We start from the raw sequence: 16,600 nt of genomic DNA on the forward strand, positions 1-16,600 counted from the left end.
GAAAGCAATAAAAGGCCAGACAATATCAGGGATATTTGCATTATTATAGTTATCATTAAGGAGTAAGCACGAATTTATAAAGTTTATATTTCAACTCTGTCATGAAAACTCTTAAAAAGAAAAGCTGAGTGTCTTAAAGATTCAGACACAAGAGGGAGGGGATATGGGGATATATGTATACATATAGCTGATGCACTTTGTTATACAACAGAAATTAACACACCACTGTAAAGCAATTATACTCCAATAAAGATGTTAAAAAAAAAAAGAAAATCACGTACAGGTAATAGAACTGACATTAAAATCTATAAGCTAAATAAGGTCATGCTACATCAGAGATCAAAAACAATGCTGAGTGAACTATCCAATAATAAAACAGTTGAGATTTCTTTCTATATTTCTTACACTAATAGGTAGCTACTAAAAAAAATGACCTAATGGACATTTCTGATAACAGTTCATATTTGTTTAGAAACTCAGTATGGAGAAGGTGAAAAGGAAATGGCTACAAGAGAGGAAATGCACAATTTGCATATATAAGGGAGGAGATAAATACTATTATTACTCACACAAGGAAACTAAACCCATGTGATAAATTTCTTTCTTTCTTCTTTCTTTTTAATAAATCTGAATGGTTTTGTTAAGTCCAGCTTAAAAAATGTATTGCTGTTCTCTCCTAGCAGTGGCAGGACCTACTGAAGGGAGTTGGTAAAGCAAATTTTTCTTTCATGTTATCTACAGTATCATTTCTCTGTATTATATAAAGATCACCCAAAGAGTGAATATGACTATATATTAAAAGAATTTTAGCTAGGATTTTCATGTAAATATAGCCTAATACTTCTCTTAATGCAATACAATTAAATATAGTTTAAGAAGAATCACACTTTATTCAAATACTAAAATGCAAAAATATTCTGTGTCTGTGTTAAAGCACTGCTTTAATTTTTTCCTTTCAAATATAGCAAGTGTAACTGTTACTTAAGGGAATGTAAAACCCCTCATTTTCAACTATTCCACAGTAAATATAGCATGGTTTAATGTATGAAAAATTTTATTATAAAAGGAAAATTTTAATCCAGTAATTTGAAAAATACTTGTTTTCTAACCTGAAATTTTAAGCTATGTTTACCTTCGGGTCTAATAATCTAACCCAGAACTTAATGAAGTACTGTATCGGCATACTCCAAGTATTCAAATAACACACTTACTTATATATTTACCAAACTACTGTTATTTAAGTAGCTACTTAATGGAGCAGGTATTTCTATATGCTAGAGATACCAAGGTTAACAGAATGTAGTACCTGACAAAGTATATAATTCTTCTAACAATGCTAGGTAGAAAGCACTTCTTTTGTGCTTTTTGGCTGCATTGGGTCTTCGCTGCTGCGCCCGGGCTTAGAAAGCACTTTTTAAAACAATTTAGTTTGCAAGGCAGAAATAGAGACACAGATGTAGAGAACAAACATATGGGCACCAAGGGGGGAAAGTGGCGGGGGTGGTTTGTGGTGCTGGGATGAATTGGGAGACTGGGATTGACATCTATGCCCTAATATGTATAAAATAGATAACTAATAAGAACCTGCTGTGTAAAAACATAAAATAAAATAAAATTTTTAAAAAAAACAATTAAGTATAAAAAGAGTGAGTATATCAAGTATCAGCACTCTTAGTAGTCCATCAGTGGCCCAGTAATATCTGCCTCAGTGACTGATTAAGCTTGTATTTCTCCATTCAAGCTAGTTTATGAAAGACTAAACTAGCTTTAAACAAGGTATATGTACATAAAAATTTAGATGTTCCCTCATAAATAGTAGTACATGTCCCCTCCTTTGTTTAAAATTCTTCAATAAGTAGGTAGATGTTCATAATATATTAAAAACAGAAAATTACTTCAAAATTAGTAGAATAACTAAGAAATAAAAAACCCTTTTTTACCTTTCAGGCACTCCCTATTACCTCCAGTATAAAATCTACATATTTCTTAACTACCTACAAATCTCTTTAACAACCTATAGAACTTATTAAGACAATTCTCCACTGCCATCATGCATTTGCAGAACTCCTCCCTTGCCTTGATTACTTATCCTTCCCTTCCTTCCCTGGCTAATTCTTACTTATGTTTCAAAACTCAACTCACATATTACCTCAACCAAAAAGCATTCCCCAGTTCTCTCCTCTTCAATATGAGTTATGAACCTGTTATGGGCTAAATTGTGTCCCCCTAAAATTCATATGTCCTAATCCTCAGTACCTCATAATTTAGCCATAGTTAGAGACAGGGTCTTTAGAGAAGTAATTAAGTTAAAATGAGGTCAATAGGGTGGGCCCTAATCCAATATGACTGGTATTCTTGCAAGAAAAGGAAATTTGGACACAGAGACCTACAAAACACACAAGAGAGAAGACCATGTGAAGATACAGGGAGAAGATGACCATCTACAAGCCAAGGAGGGAGGCTTTGAACACAGCCTTCCCTCACGGCCCTCAGAAGGAACCAATCCTGCCAACACCTTGATCTCAGAATTCTAACCTCCAGAACGGTGAGAAATTTCTGCTGTTTAAGCCACACAGTCCACGGTACTTTGTTGTGGCAGCCTCAGCAAACTAATACAGTACCTCTCTAAATTCTTCATCAAGACTTTTTACATACCTCTAATACAGCACTTAATAAAACTCTTTTGTTTCTTTTTTCCGAAACTGAACTATGTATGTCTTTTAGCTCTGAATTTCCATAGTCCCAACAATCCCTGGCATATTCGGTGATTAAATACAAAAGAAAAAACCAAGGAACCAATAAATATTCTGCTCATTCACCATTTTTCTAATGAATTAGCTCCTCCTTTAGAGCAAACTTGCTTGTGCCAATTTCTCTACAAATTATTTGGATTAAAACATTTAGTGATATCTTACCCTGCCATAATAAAATAGCTTATAAAAATATCGATACTAAGCTAGCCTTTAATAAAAATTATAGTATTATCCTAATACGTTTGACTTAGAAATATAATTTAATCAAGTACCTCTGCCTATCAGCCCATGGCCCATAGTTGAAATCTGTTCCTTTACCACAAACTATATCCAGTCCCCAACAGGGAGGCAAATCTTGTAATTTGCAATCCTCACTGCTCATTTCTCCTTCAATAGTTTCTTCTGTTTCTTCTGGAACAAGTCCTATATTGCAGAATATACAATATGAAGATAGTTACTTAAAATAACCATTAAAAGGCTTCCTTAGATCAACATTTCTAAAAATTTTTTGATCTCAGGAACCCTTTACACTCTATATTGAGGACCCCAAAGTGGGATTTTTTTGGTATTGTTATCTATCAAAATTTACTGTATTCAAAATTTGAATTGAGCAATATTTTTCAATTTTATTTTTAAAATAAACTCATTACATGTTGACATAACAAAATGTCTAATAAGATTTAATGAAAATACGATGTGTAACTACATTTTAATGAAAACAAATAAAATTTTATTTCATTTTGAATGAAAATATTTTTTAAGCAAAATAAGCATATTTTCTAAAACAAATTAATTTATTGAGAAGTGTTGGCATCGTTTTTATTTTGGCAAATTTCTTAAATATACAGCTTAATAGAAAACAAGTGAATTCTCACAGCTGTTTCTGCACTTAATCTATTGAAGAAAACCTAGCCTCATACAAATAGGTAGACAAAAAAGGGAGGAGTATTTTAATAGCTTTTTCAGATAATTTTGGATATTCTTTGACACTAGACCAAAATTCAACAAATGGTAATTTCTTAAAGATTACTTGCAATGTGGAATCTGAAACCATATTGCTGAACTTCTCATACTCTGACACGTTAAAATTTACTGATCTCTCTTGCACTCTGAATAAATCTTTTACGGACATCATGAATTGTTCATTTGGAAAATATTGGTTCACTGAGACATGCATATTTTTCCCAAATAGACAAATTTCATTATTAAACATTTAAGAAGTCATATTGTTAATAACACTGGTAGTCTCATCAGAAAAGTCATCAAACTCACAGTGGCAGACCCAAATTTTCCAAAATTCTAACTTTCACATGAAAGCTCAAAACCATAGTTTGTCCCTAGTTGCTCTTTCAAGCACAACTGGTATTCCATGAAAAGAGCAAACAGTTCAGCTTGGAACTCAATCACAGAGTGCTTTTCCTCGAAACAACAGTGTACTTTGGTATGAGGCAGAAGTGTATTATGTGTTCTTATCATTTTATTAAATGAATATTAAAAAGTTTACTGAAGGGTCAAGATTTGATAAAAGTAATTTTTACTGCTTAATCAAAGACACTGTAAAGTACACTGGCATTTGTTTTATTGTGACTGCGTGGCAGTGAAAAAGACAGGGATCACTAGTATAGTTTGGAATCACTGCCTTGATTCATGCTAAAGCACCAGAAGTTTTGCCCCTTGTAACTTTTACACCATCAATACAACATGGTAAAAAAAAAAGGCAAATAACATCCTAATTTTGAACATACTTTGACCTCATAAACCTCCTGAAAGGTATGAAAAACAAGAATTAGGAAAAAATGACTAAAAATCCAATATTTAGCTTATTTATAAAACTGAGGCCACCTGTGAAGCACTGTAACTAGCTGGACTTCAATCCTTAAACTTTAAGCCTCAAATCCAACTTACTCTGATTTTTTTTCCCCTAAGCCAGCATGAACTACCTTAACTGTCATCACATTCTCTAATGGTTTTCACTCACGGTCATTTGTATTCACAATTTTTGAAGTATACTTGCAAAAACGGAATTTGAAGGAAAGATTACTATATTTTTCTCTTTTGATCTGAAATACTAAAGAATATTCAACTTTTGACAAATGACACAGATATTTTTTAGGTAGGCATTCTCACATCCACATCTACCATTATTAATGCTTATTTATATCCTAAGCAAGGATACTTAAAATATTATTAGATATCAGCATTTCATAGAAGAAACAGAATTGTAGCTATGAAACATATTTTCAAAAAATAATACCTGGCTCATCCATGTAATAGTAGATGTCAACATCATTCGACTGCATCACCACAAAACCTTCTCCCATTAATCTTGGTGGTCTATACAAAGGAAGGTGGAAGGCAAACTAAGTACATCTCCAGAATATAAAATGTTCAGTATGCTAATTAACGATGGTAATGGGTGAAAACAAAAAAGAAAACTAAAAAGCAATCAAGTGTAGAAACTTGAAAAGGGAAAACATCTTTCACATACACAATAAATTGTTCCATAATTGTTTTCTATATTAGACTATATAAAAAATTGGCACTGAAAAAATTTTGACCAGTAAAATCAGTTAAAGAAAGACAAAAAAATCTGTTTTGCATTTCTCATTTTAAGTTTTGAATGAGAGAAATCCATTTAAAACAAAGTTTAGGGCTTCCCTGGTGGCGCAGTGGTTGAGAGTCCACCTGCCGATACAGGGGACACGGGTTTGTGCCCCGGTCCGGGAAGATCCCACATGCCGCAGAGCGGCTGGGCCCGTGAGCCATGGCCGCTGAGCCTGCGCGTCCGGAGCCTGTGCTCCGCAACGGGAGAGGCCACAACAGTGAGAGGCCCGTGTACCACAAAAAAATAAAAACAAAAAAAATAAATAAAACAAAGTTTAATTAAATACAATGGAAGAACAATGTTCATTGGAATATAATAATCATATTCTGCATTTGCAACAATAAATTTAAAATTAAACTTCAAATTCAACCATTTTATATTAAAAACACTATAAACTGATTAAAAATATCATCTTATATATTGTAAAATAAAGTATAACCTTTCAGAAACATTAAATTAAAAAAATGTTGTCATTTTTAACAACTTTATGTTACCTATTTCCAAGAATATTTAGTTGATCAACTTAAAATAAACTTAAAGCAAACATCTTGAACTCAAATTCTGGAATGAATGTTTCTGTACCATCAAGTAACTTCCCTCTACTTGCTTTGATTTAACAATTTTTGTCTTTATCATACACCACAATATCTTCCTTCCATATCAAAATTAACCTCTCAATCATCAGATAATATAACACATACAAATTCAACAATCTTCTTCTAAATATGTATTAAATCACAAAGGCTAGGGTTTAATCTCATTATTTAATCTCCATGTTTACTACTGAAGAGTGAAAAATACAATTTTAAATCTTTTTATACAAATAGCAGGACACTTTTTCATTTTACTCTGTAGTAATTTTCACAAAAACCCAGATTTATTTTTTTCAGTATTACAACTTGCACCCATAAATATAGAATTGTGTGCGTAGCTTATACTCCAAGATGCTTAGCAATTCAGTGATCCTGAAGAGTGTGAAACCAGGTAGACCCAGAGCCTCCCCGGTACTCAAGCTGGGAAAATGACTGTCATTCTAGCCAATCCCTAGAAAATCTAATAGCAAATTAGCCAAAAGTTGGAACTAAAAAGAAACAATCATGTTTCTCATAACCTCAAACTTTATATTGCCTACACACAAAGACAAAAGCTGAGAGAGTGGAAACTCATCACATGAATACTTTTACTTTTATCACATGAATACTAAATTACACAAATTTAACGATAGACTCCTTCACAGAAAAGGATAGTGATTGAGAATAACAAAGATTACAAGAGCCCTCACCCCACTCATGAGCATGTGGCCTGGGAGTCAGATGCGAGTCATGTGTCTGTTACCTGGGGACCTCGGTCCTCTGGAATGGAAGCATCCCACCACAAAGAGGGTGACTCTAGTGTGCGTCATTATTACAATGTGTCTCCTAAAAGCAAGGAGCTACTTCACTGAAAGAAAGCAAATCTGGAAAGCTAAGTGGAAAACTGACTGGGACTTAAATGTCAACTGAATTCCAAAACTGTCTTAACTTCATCAGTTTTCCAAGAGTAATTCTGATTCAACTTTCAACTTTTCATTAACTCCAATGATACTCTACTATAATGAATTTGTTGAATTTACTATTTATCCATCCCTTCTGAAAATAAAAACCTACCTGTAATGTGTATTTTCTAACATACAAACATCGGGGCTCAATTGCCCCAAATAAATTTCCCAAATACACTGAGAAAAGGACAGAAAAATTATAAGCTTATAAACAGTGCCTGACATATATTAAATGGCAATAAATATTAGCTATTACAATTAAAGAACAAGAAAAATAGAAAAATATTTAAAATAGGAGTTTACCAGTGGATAAACTCCATTCATTTATCTTATAAAGCAAGAATACTCTCAGTTGATTTAATAGAGAAATATATGTAATTATTGCCCAACTTATAGCAAAGAAATTAAAAGGATACTAAAGATTCTAAATGATAAGCTACAATAGGTATAAAGAAGTTATTTGTTATTTTTATGACTTTCTTACTCATCATTTTGAAGACCAACATATCTTGGACTAGGAACAAGCATGACTCGAACATTTTCAAGCTTTCCCTTCACAATATGCATGAACTGATCAAGATGACTGGAAGGTGGTTTTGTAGTATAGGTTAAGAAAGCATCATCAAAGTTGATGCACAGAGTTTGAGGTTGGTAATGATTTCCAAAGGCCAAGCGTCCCTAAAAAAAACAGATAAGAGATATTATGCCATACTATTTAGGCTGTATTTTTTTTTCTCAGCTGACCTAATAACAAGCATTTTCAAGCAACTACTAAATGATTCCACTTTAGCACTATACACTGTTTAAATTGCTCCACTGATCAATTTAGACTAGTGTTTAAAGAAATTTGAGCACTTGTGAATAAATAAATAGCCTTAAAGGTCTATACATTTGTGCTAAAATGGTATTGGTGTTGAAATAATTCTTTCACTTTATTAAGAATGGAACCCAAAGACCTCTACAAAATTACTTTCTTCAGTGAAAATTATATTTGCAAAAATAAAAGGTTCTGTTATTAACCCATGAAACATTAATTGTAGTGGAATTTACTTACCGTGCTCACATTGACCTTTATGACTGGAATAAGTGATCTCCATGAAGATGTGGGGTCTTGAGATTCTGTTTTTACTTTAACTCTGAGAAAAAAAACAAAAATTGACATATGAGAAAAATTAAGTACCTGAGAATACTGTTGACTTCCTCACAGTACACATTATTATTATTATTATTATGTTTTGGCTGTGTTGGGTCTTCGTTGCAGCACGCAGGCTTTCTCTAGTTGTGGTGAGCAGGGGCTACTCTTTGTTGTGGTGTGTGGGCTTCTCACTGCAGTGGCTTCTCTTGTTGTGGAGCACAGGCTCTAGGCACGCGGGCTTCAGTAGTTGTGGCTCGCCGGCTCTAGAGCGCAGGCTAAGTAGTTGTGGCGCAGAGGCTTAGCTGCTCTGCGGCATGTGGGATCTTCACGGACCAGGGATTGAACCCGTGTCCCTTGCACTGGCAGGCAGATTCTTAACCACTGCGCCACCAGGGAAGTCCCACAATACACATTATTAATACCAGTTATATCTTTCCAAATATATCTAATGACTGCTCAGTAAACAAAACAATGACCATCTAAGGGACACTAATATCCCTAAAATGTCTCCTAGAATGTACTCTATCATTCACCAATTTTTATATAAGAAGCTATAACAAAAAAGTATATTTTCAGAATGACAAGCTTTAATGACAAAGTATAAATTATGATGTGCTGTCATTACATCTGTCATTATGCCTATCACACTACATTATATCATTTTACAAGACAGCAAAAATTATAATTAAAACAAAAATTACCAAGATATAAGTTACTTAGATGTTTTAAGTGTTTTAAGCACTTCTGACAGTTCAGCTGATCCTTCTCCTTCCCTACTCCCGCCACTCTGTGGCAAAATAATTTCCTCTCAATACAATGAAAAGGATAGACCAAAAGTAAGAAAAAAGGAATTGGCCATACACAAAGTACACAAAATTTAAGAAATGAAAAATTCACAGCAATTCACTAAAGATTTCATATGAAAACTCAAGGCATGTCTCTTCAATAACCCAGTAACTCCTAAATCACACTTCTGGAGCCATATTTGTAAGATGGCCTTCAGTGCTTAAAACTAAATTCAAAACTAACCTCACTACCACCCCCTAACCTTTCTCTAATGTTCCCTGACTAAGCATGACTACTGCTTAAATTAGAAATTTGGATTCACTGTTGACTCATCCTTCTTATTTGTTCTCCACATCTAATTCATCACTTTCTTAAGTATTCATCTGCTTAAATGTATCTGGAATCCATCTCCTTCTCTTCCTTCCCCTTGCTAACAACCCAGTTGATGATCATCTCTTCCCTGAACTGTACTACGTCCTTCTATCTGGTCTCCCTGCCTCCAGTCTTATCTCCCTCCAATCACAACACAACACTGCTGACCTGGGGTAAGGCCATATTTCTAACCCAGATCCTGCTAAACATTTTAGTCTAATTTATCCCCACCTCAAGTAATCCACTCCAGTCTCAATAACAACTTCTCTGTTGCATATGATGTTTCTTCTCCATGGTAGAACTTTCAAATCCTTCTCTGCTTAATTCATTCACCTTTAAGGTTCCTATCTTCCCGGATCCTTCTATGTGTGCCCAGAGAATTCTATTCTTGTCCCTGTTATATTTCTTGCACTAAAATTGCCTGCTAAGTGTTCTAACTCCCACAGTAGGCTGTAAATTCCCTCAAGATAGAACAGTTGTCATATTCTCAGTATCTCCAGTACCTCAAGCTCAGTGCCTGGGACATAATATGCACTAAATATTTAATTGAGAATAAACATCCTCATCATCTACTTTAAAAAAAATAAAACTAGGGCTTCCCTGGTGGCGCAGTGGTTGAGAGTCCACCTGCCAATGCAGGGGACACGGGTTCATGCCCCGGTCCGGGAAGATCCCACGTGCCGCAGAGCGGCTAGGCCCGTGAGCCATGGCCACTGAGCCTGCACGTCCGGAGCCTATGCTCCACGTCGGGAGAGGGCACAACAGTGAGATGCCCGCGTAACATAATAAATAAATAAATAAAACTATTATGTATACAAGGCTGGTTCAACATTCAAAAATCAATTAACAGGCTAAAAGTGAAAAATCAAAGGATCATACCAACAGATACAGAAAAAGCATCTGACAAAATCCAATACCCATTCATGATTAAAACCTCTAGTTTTACTAATTAGGAATAGAGGGGAACTTCCTCAACTTGATAAAGAATATCAACCAACAAAAACCTACAGTTAACATGATACTTAACAGTGAGAAACGAGAAGCTTTCCCACTAAGATCAGGTATGAAGCAAGGTGTCCCCTCTCACCATTCTTTTCCAAATTCATACTAGAAGTTCTAGCTATTGCAATAAGACAAAAAAAGGAAATAAAATGTATACAGATTGGGAAGGAAGAAATAAGACTTTCTTTGTTTGCAGCTAACACAATCATCTATGTTGAAAATCAGAAAGAACTGATCAAGAATACTCTTAGAACTAATGACTACAGCAAGGTCGCAGGATACAAGGTTAGTAATATACAAGAGTCAATCACTTTCCTATATACCACCAATGAACAAGTGGAATTTGAAATTAAAAACATAATATCGTACATTAGCACCACAGAAAATGAAATAGGTATAAATTTAACAAATTTTCTACAAGATCTACATGAGGAAAACTATAAAACTCTGATGAAAGATATCAAAGAGAACTAAATAACTAAAGAAACATTCCATGTTCATTAACAGGAAGACTCAATACTGTCAAGATGTCAATTCTTCCCAACTTGATTTATAGATTCAATGCAATCCCTACCGAAACCCCTGGATATTGGCAAACTGATTCTAAAGTTTATATGGAGAGGCAAAAGACCCACAATAGCCAAGACAACACTGGAGGAGAAAAGCAAAGTTGGAGGACTGACACTACCTGATTTCAAGACTTAAATGTAAAGCTACAGTAATCAACACACTGTGGTACTGGTGAAAGAAAACAAATAGGTCAGGCTTCCCTGGTGGCACAGTGGTTGAGAGTCCGCCTGCTGATGCAAGGGACACAGGTTCGTGCCCCAGTCCGGGAAGATCCCACATGCCGCGGAGTGGTTGGGCCCGTGAGCCATGGCCACTGAGCCTGCGCGTCCGGAGCCTGTGCTCCATAACAGGAGAGGCCACAACAGTGAGAGGCCCGCGTACCACAAAAAAAACAGAAAAAAAAAAAAAAAAAAAAGAAAACAAATAGGTCAATGAACCAGAACGGAGAGCCCAGAAACAGATAAAATAATATAATTGTATATGCACCTTAGCCATGTATATGTATGTATAGACTTATGTATGTGCATTCAAAGAATAAAAAACAAATTGATAGTAGTTATCAACAAAGAAGGAAGTAGAACTGGTGAGAAGAATAGACCGGGACTGCTTTTTCACATTACATAATTCTGTATTATTTGAAATTTTTGAAGAATTATATACTTATTTGTGAGAATAAAAGTTTTAGTTAATCTACAAAGAAAGATTAGGCTGTGTTTAGGTAAACAGTGTTAATAATACTCTAATAAAAGCAGATGTTTAAATGTTGGAGATTAATAGAATTCAAGTCTGACAATCAACCTTTCAATTTTGGACTGGGTTCTTGTTCTTCCATTTTCTCGTGTTTTATCATCTTCTTTCTTGGGTAGAATTATTGTTGGCTCCAAACCAAACAATTCTTGAAGATGTCCATAAAGATCCGAACGATTATACACATGAAATTCAAAGTCATTGACTGTGATGTATAATCTAGTTTCTGCCTTTGGATCTAAAGACATCAATTACAAAAAAAAAAAAGGTTTTAGTCAACTTTTTAAAAACTTTAGTCAAAGTTTTAAGTCAAATCTTTTCCACAGCTAAAGTAACTCAAATGATTTCTTTTAAAACAGAAGTCTATGATAAAAGGGAATAATATTTAAAAGCAATAAAACATGGTCAAAAGAAAGAAAAAAGCTGATTTACTACAGTATTTCAATTTAGCACTCTAAAAACAATCTGAATTTCTACATTCTGGGTGTATAACAACAAAACTTAAAGACTGTATGCTAAGAACAGCACAATGCCAATAACAAAGTAAAACTTTACCCCAATATAGCCATAAGTGTATACTAAAATAGTAAATTGTTCAAAGTATGATGCATTTAAACATCACACTATTATTTGAACTTGTGCATCATAGAAACCAGGACTTTTCATAAATACTAGTTTGTTTTTAAAAACTACGCAATGCTAAAACAAAGATTCTATAAACTGTAGACTCAAATAGTAATCTCAAATAAAAGACAATTATATTAAATATAAGTGACAATAGTAATAAATCCAAATATAGATACAGCACTTGTTCCTACTGAGGAAATAATCTAAGACAGTGCATCTCATGTCAACCAAAAAGGGTCAGAAGAAAGGTACCACAATCAGTGCTTTATTTTGTAATAAATGATACATGTGTTTTTTAAGACTTCTTTTTCAACCTTTATCTGTTTTTATCCCTGTCAAACAAATTCAATTGAAAGGCAATTAAAATTAGATATGACCAGTTAGAATAATTTAATTTTTTTTAATGGGTAAAGAGAATTACCAACTTTCATTTTAGTAGCTTAAGCTGTGGTTTAGTAAGGTACCAAATTTCACCAATATTAATTTCTTCTCAAATTATTAGCAAAACAGCATATGAGATGTCAAACACCCTAAATAAATGTAAATTTTAGTTTAAATTAACAAACGAAAAATACACTGCCACTCATATTTCAAAAATAAGCTGAGGAAAATGAATCAACACATTCATATTTTTATACAGTAATGCTTTTAGTTTTACTCCAATCAAGGTTTTTTCCCTCATTACTTCCTGAGACAAGAGAGGAAAAAGAGATAAACACAATCCTTCAAAAAACTAATGTTTAAGAGCTGTAACTTTTCTTATATTTTTTAGACAGCTCTTGACCTATGTTCTCTCTCCTATTTCTTCAGACTTATCAAATGGCTAAAAGCTAAGACGATCCCTAAGCTATTACATAAAGTGTGTTCCCCTTTTTCTTGCTGTAGGTCAAATTCTTAAAATTAAAATAAAAATAAGAAACACACTTTTTAAAAATACATATGAAGTATTCTAAGATTTAATAGTTATAAATATCATTACCATTTTTTTGCGGTATGCAGGCCTCTCACTGTTGTGGCCTCTCCCGTTGCGGAGCACAGGCTCCGGACACGCAGGCTCAGCGGCCATGGCTCACGGGCCCAGCCACTCCGTGGCATGTGGGATCTTCCTGGACCGGGGCACGCACCCGCGTCCCCTGCATCGGCAGGTGGACTCTCAACCACTGTGCCACCAGGGAAGCCCTCATTATCATTTTTAAATAAGTAAATCAAACTTTATCACTCATTAGGTTTTAAACCTTTCTACAGTAATCATTCATGACCTCTTCTCAAAATGTCAGGGTCAAATATCCAGCAGCCTACTCAAATATCTCCAATTTGATGTCTAACAGGCATCACGCACTTGACATACCCAACCAAACACTCGATTTTCCCACCCAAACCTACTCCACAATATTCCCCACCTTATCAACAGCAAGTCAATCTTTTCAATTGCTCAGGCCAAAAAATTTGACTGCTCTCTTTCTTTCTTGTCCCAGATATTATCAGCAAATCTTGTCAGCTTTTCTTTCAACATATATCCAGAAACCACTCCTCACCACTCTGGCCCAAGTCCCCATCAACCTGCACCTGTTTTAACACAATAGCCTCGTAACTACTCTCCCTGCTTCTGCCCTTATTTCCCTTATGCCTGTGCTTTACGCAGTGGCCAGATCTTTCAAAAACCCTAACTAGGGCTTCCCTGGTAGCGAAGTGGTTGAGAGTCCGCCTGCCGATGTAGGGGACACAGGTTCGTGCCCTGGTCTGGGAGGATCCCACATGCCGCGGAGCGGCTGGGCCCATAAGCCATGGCCGCTGAGCCTGCGCGTCTGGAGCCTGTACTCCACAACGGGAGAGGCCACAACAGTGAGAGGCCCGCGTACCGAAAAAAAAAAAAAAAAACCCTAACTAAAATCATGTCACTCTCCTGTTCCCTAATTTTCTGATGGTCTCCTCTCTCATTGATACCAAGTTTCTTTAAAAGTGACTTATAAATTCTTATGGGATCTGCACTCTTCTCCCCTTCCAGTCCTCCCTCCAATAAACTGGCCTCCATTTTGGTTATAAACCAGAACCTGAACAACCAGGAAATGTCCTTCTCCCAGATAGTCACAATAACTCATTTCCTTAACTTGCTTCATGTTTCTGTTTAACCATCCCCTATCACTGAAGCCTCTCCCGACTTCCTTATGTACACAGCACCCTCCCTGCAAAACAGCACTCTCTTCTCTACTGACCCTACTCTGACTCTCCTCAATGCCATATTTTCCTCACTCACTCCTCGATGCTACATATATTTACTCGCTAATTATCTGAATCCTTCCCAAGCAAGGATTCAGAATGAAGCAAGCTCTTTAAGAGAAAAAACTTGTTTTATTCACTATCGTATCTCTGGTGCCTAGAACAATTCTTAGTACATAGTAGGGCTCATTTGCATGAAAGAGGAACAGAGCATCTTACCACAAATCATGCTCCTAAGTAAAACAAAAATATCCTCAAACAAATAGATCTAAGACTTTTGGGAAACCCAACATGTGGAAGCATAATAAATGCAAAGTAGGTTATTTTTCTATTCCCACTTTGATCTATACAAGTAGGAATTAATCATTATGCAATTCTTCAAGGTCATAAAGCAACTCAATCAAAATTTACCTCAAAACTCACTTAAGGCATTTGTTTTCAAATTTACTTTTGGAACACTTGATCATAATCCCTGAATACAAATGCCTTGATCGTTAGGAATATACTATAAAGGCCAGTGGATGAGCTACAGAAGGAGCCATGGGGAAAATCAAGAGTCTGGACTAGCTCCTAACTGGATCAGCAGTGATGAATAAACAAATGATGACTGTATAAAAATGGAAACAGGATTATTCTCAATTTGATCTTCAACTTGCTGGACATGCACTTCTGATTCTCTTCTTTCAATATAACCGAAACGAAAGAATATGGCTACATTAACTTACTAAAGACAACAAGGTACAAAGATAAAGGTATTAATCTCTGAAAGTATTTTGAAAACACTGATAAACACTAAATACTTAATACTAAAACACTGCAAGATCCTCTCAACAATCCCTACCCATTTTCCCAACTGTTGTTTTTTTTGCATTATTTATTATTGATTGTCACCTCCCCCAACTAGAATGTAAACTCCATTAGAGATGATTTTTTCCTGTTGTGTTCACTCTTCTATCCCTGGTGCCTAAAACAGCACCTGGTATGTAGAAGGGGCTCAATAAATATGTTAAATCTTTAAACAGAAATAATAGATGGGCTTTTAAATTTTAAGTAAGATTGAACAAAATGCCCAGACCACTCTTTTCCTTCCAAAAATCACTTTAGAAAAATACTGAAGAAATAATGAATCTATAAGCATTTTAAAAGCAGCTTTTGGTTTCATATTTTTAAATAGAGAAATTTAGCTGAGTTCACACTCAACTTCTTTGTTCTATTGCTTCTATTTGTTTCACCTGAATTACTAATATTCCAGCCAGCAAGCTATGTGATTAAACAGTAAATCAGATCTCCAAGCCTGGTTGATCTCCAAGCTTACATGGCCTTATTCTCTTCAGAGTCTTTGCCCAGGATCTTTTCTGTCAATAATCCCAGCTTTCTGCCATCCCCAGGAAAATTCCATATGGCAATTCCCTCTCCATCTGTCAACCCCTATCCTAACAAACACAGATGCAAAAAGGTGGCCCAAGAGCACACCCATAGAGACAGAAACATAGGAAAAAGCACATACACAGAGGTGAGCACACGTATACAGAGGGGGGCATGCACTCATTTAAGCACTCAAACACAGAACCACTCACAAAGACAAACACATACATACATATACTCTCACAGAGCCATCCATGCAGATGCATGAATACAAGTACTACTGTACTAGCATATTCAGTACTCATAGCATCACCCTCACAGAGATACGTATGTACATACAGAGCCCACGTGCAGAGGTACCCCACACATAGACAGGGATACCTTCCCAGGTCAACAGGGCACATCCTCATAAATAAACACCTGCCCTAACAGATAGATGAGCACTCTACCAAAAGACGGATAGGTGTCAAAGGCATGTATCTCTCATATATAGACATGTGAGTACATGCATGCATACCCACACACACACGTAACTAAGAAGGACCCTGTGAGAACTTCTCAGAATAGAGAGCCACCCATGTCCTCTGCCTGCCTTTTGTCTCTAGAAAAACTTTAGTCAAAGAATTAATTTAATCAAAGAAGTGGAAAATGCAGAAAGAAAGGGAAATAGTCAAGCAAGACAAAATAATACTTTAGCCATTAAACAAAGTCAAGGACCTTTAGTTCTTCCTCAAGGACTATGGATAATATTCTGAGCCATGTCCTTTGAGCTGTTTTGCAGATACTGAAACCCCCATCAGGTGGAAGAAATTATCTGTATGCTGCCCACAAGCACGCAGACCCCAGACTGATTAGAACCAGAAGGCTGATGATGCTGACTCCCC

General features: G+C 35.5%; 1 protein-coding gene across 2 annotated transcripts in view; it reads right to left on the bottom strand.

The window, feature by feature from the left end:
- BLTP1 (bridge-like lipid transfer protein family member 1) overlaps window positions 1–16,600 on the bottom strand; it is a 191,765-nt gene that overhangs the window by 157,055 nt on the left and 18,110 nt on the right. For both annotated transcript variants that reach the window (XM_030863930.2, XM_030863932.2), the window contains exons 5-9: window positions 11,559–11,745; window positions 7,950–8,031; window positions 7,380–7,573; window positions 5,008–5,087; window positions 3,026–3,176 (exon numbers count right to left, since the gene is read on the bottom strand). In XM_030863930.2, the coding sequence (XP_030719790.1) occupies window positions 3,026–3,176; window positions 5,008–5,087; window positions 7,380–7,573; window positions 7,950–8,031; window positions 11,559–11,745 (694 nt within the window). The remainder of the gene's footprint in view (window positions 1–3,025; window positions 3,177–5,007; window positions 5,088–7,379; window positions 7,574–7,949; window positions 8,032–11,558; window positions 11,746–16,600) is intronic.

Source organism: Globicephala melas, chromosome 5, assembly GCF_963455315.2.
Source record: "Globicephala melas chromosome 5, mGloMel1.2, whole genome shotgun sequence".
NCBI classification, from domain to species: Eukaryota; Metazoa; Chordata; class Mammalia; order Artiodactyla; family Delphinidae; genus Globicephala; species Globicephala melas.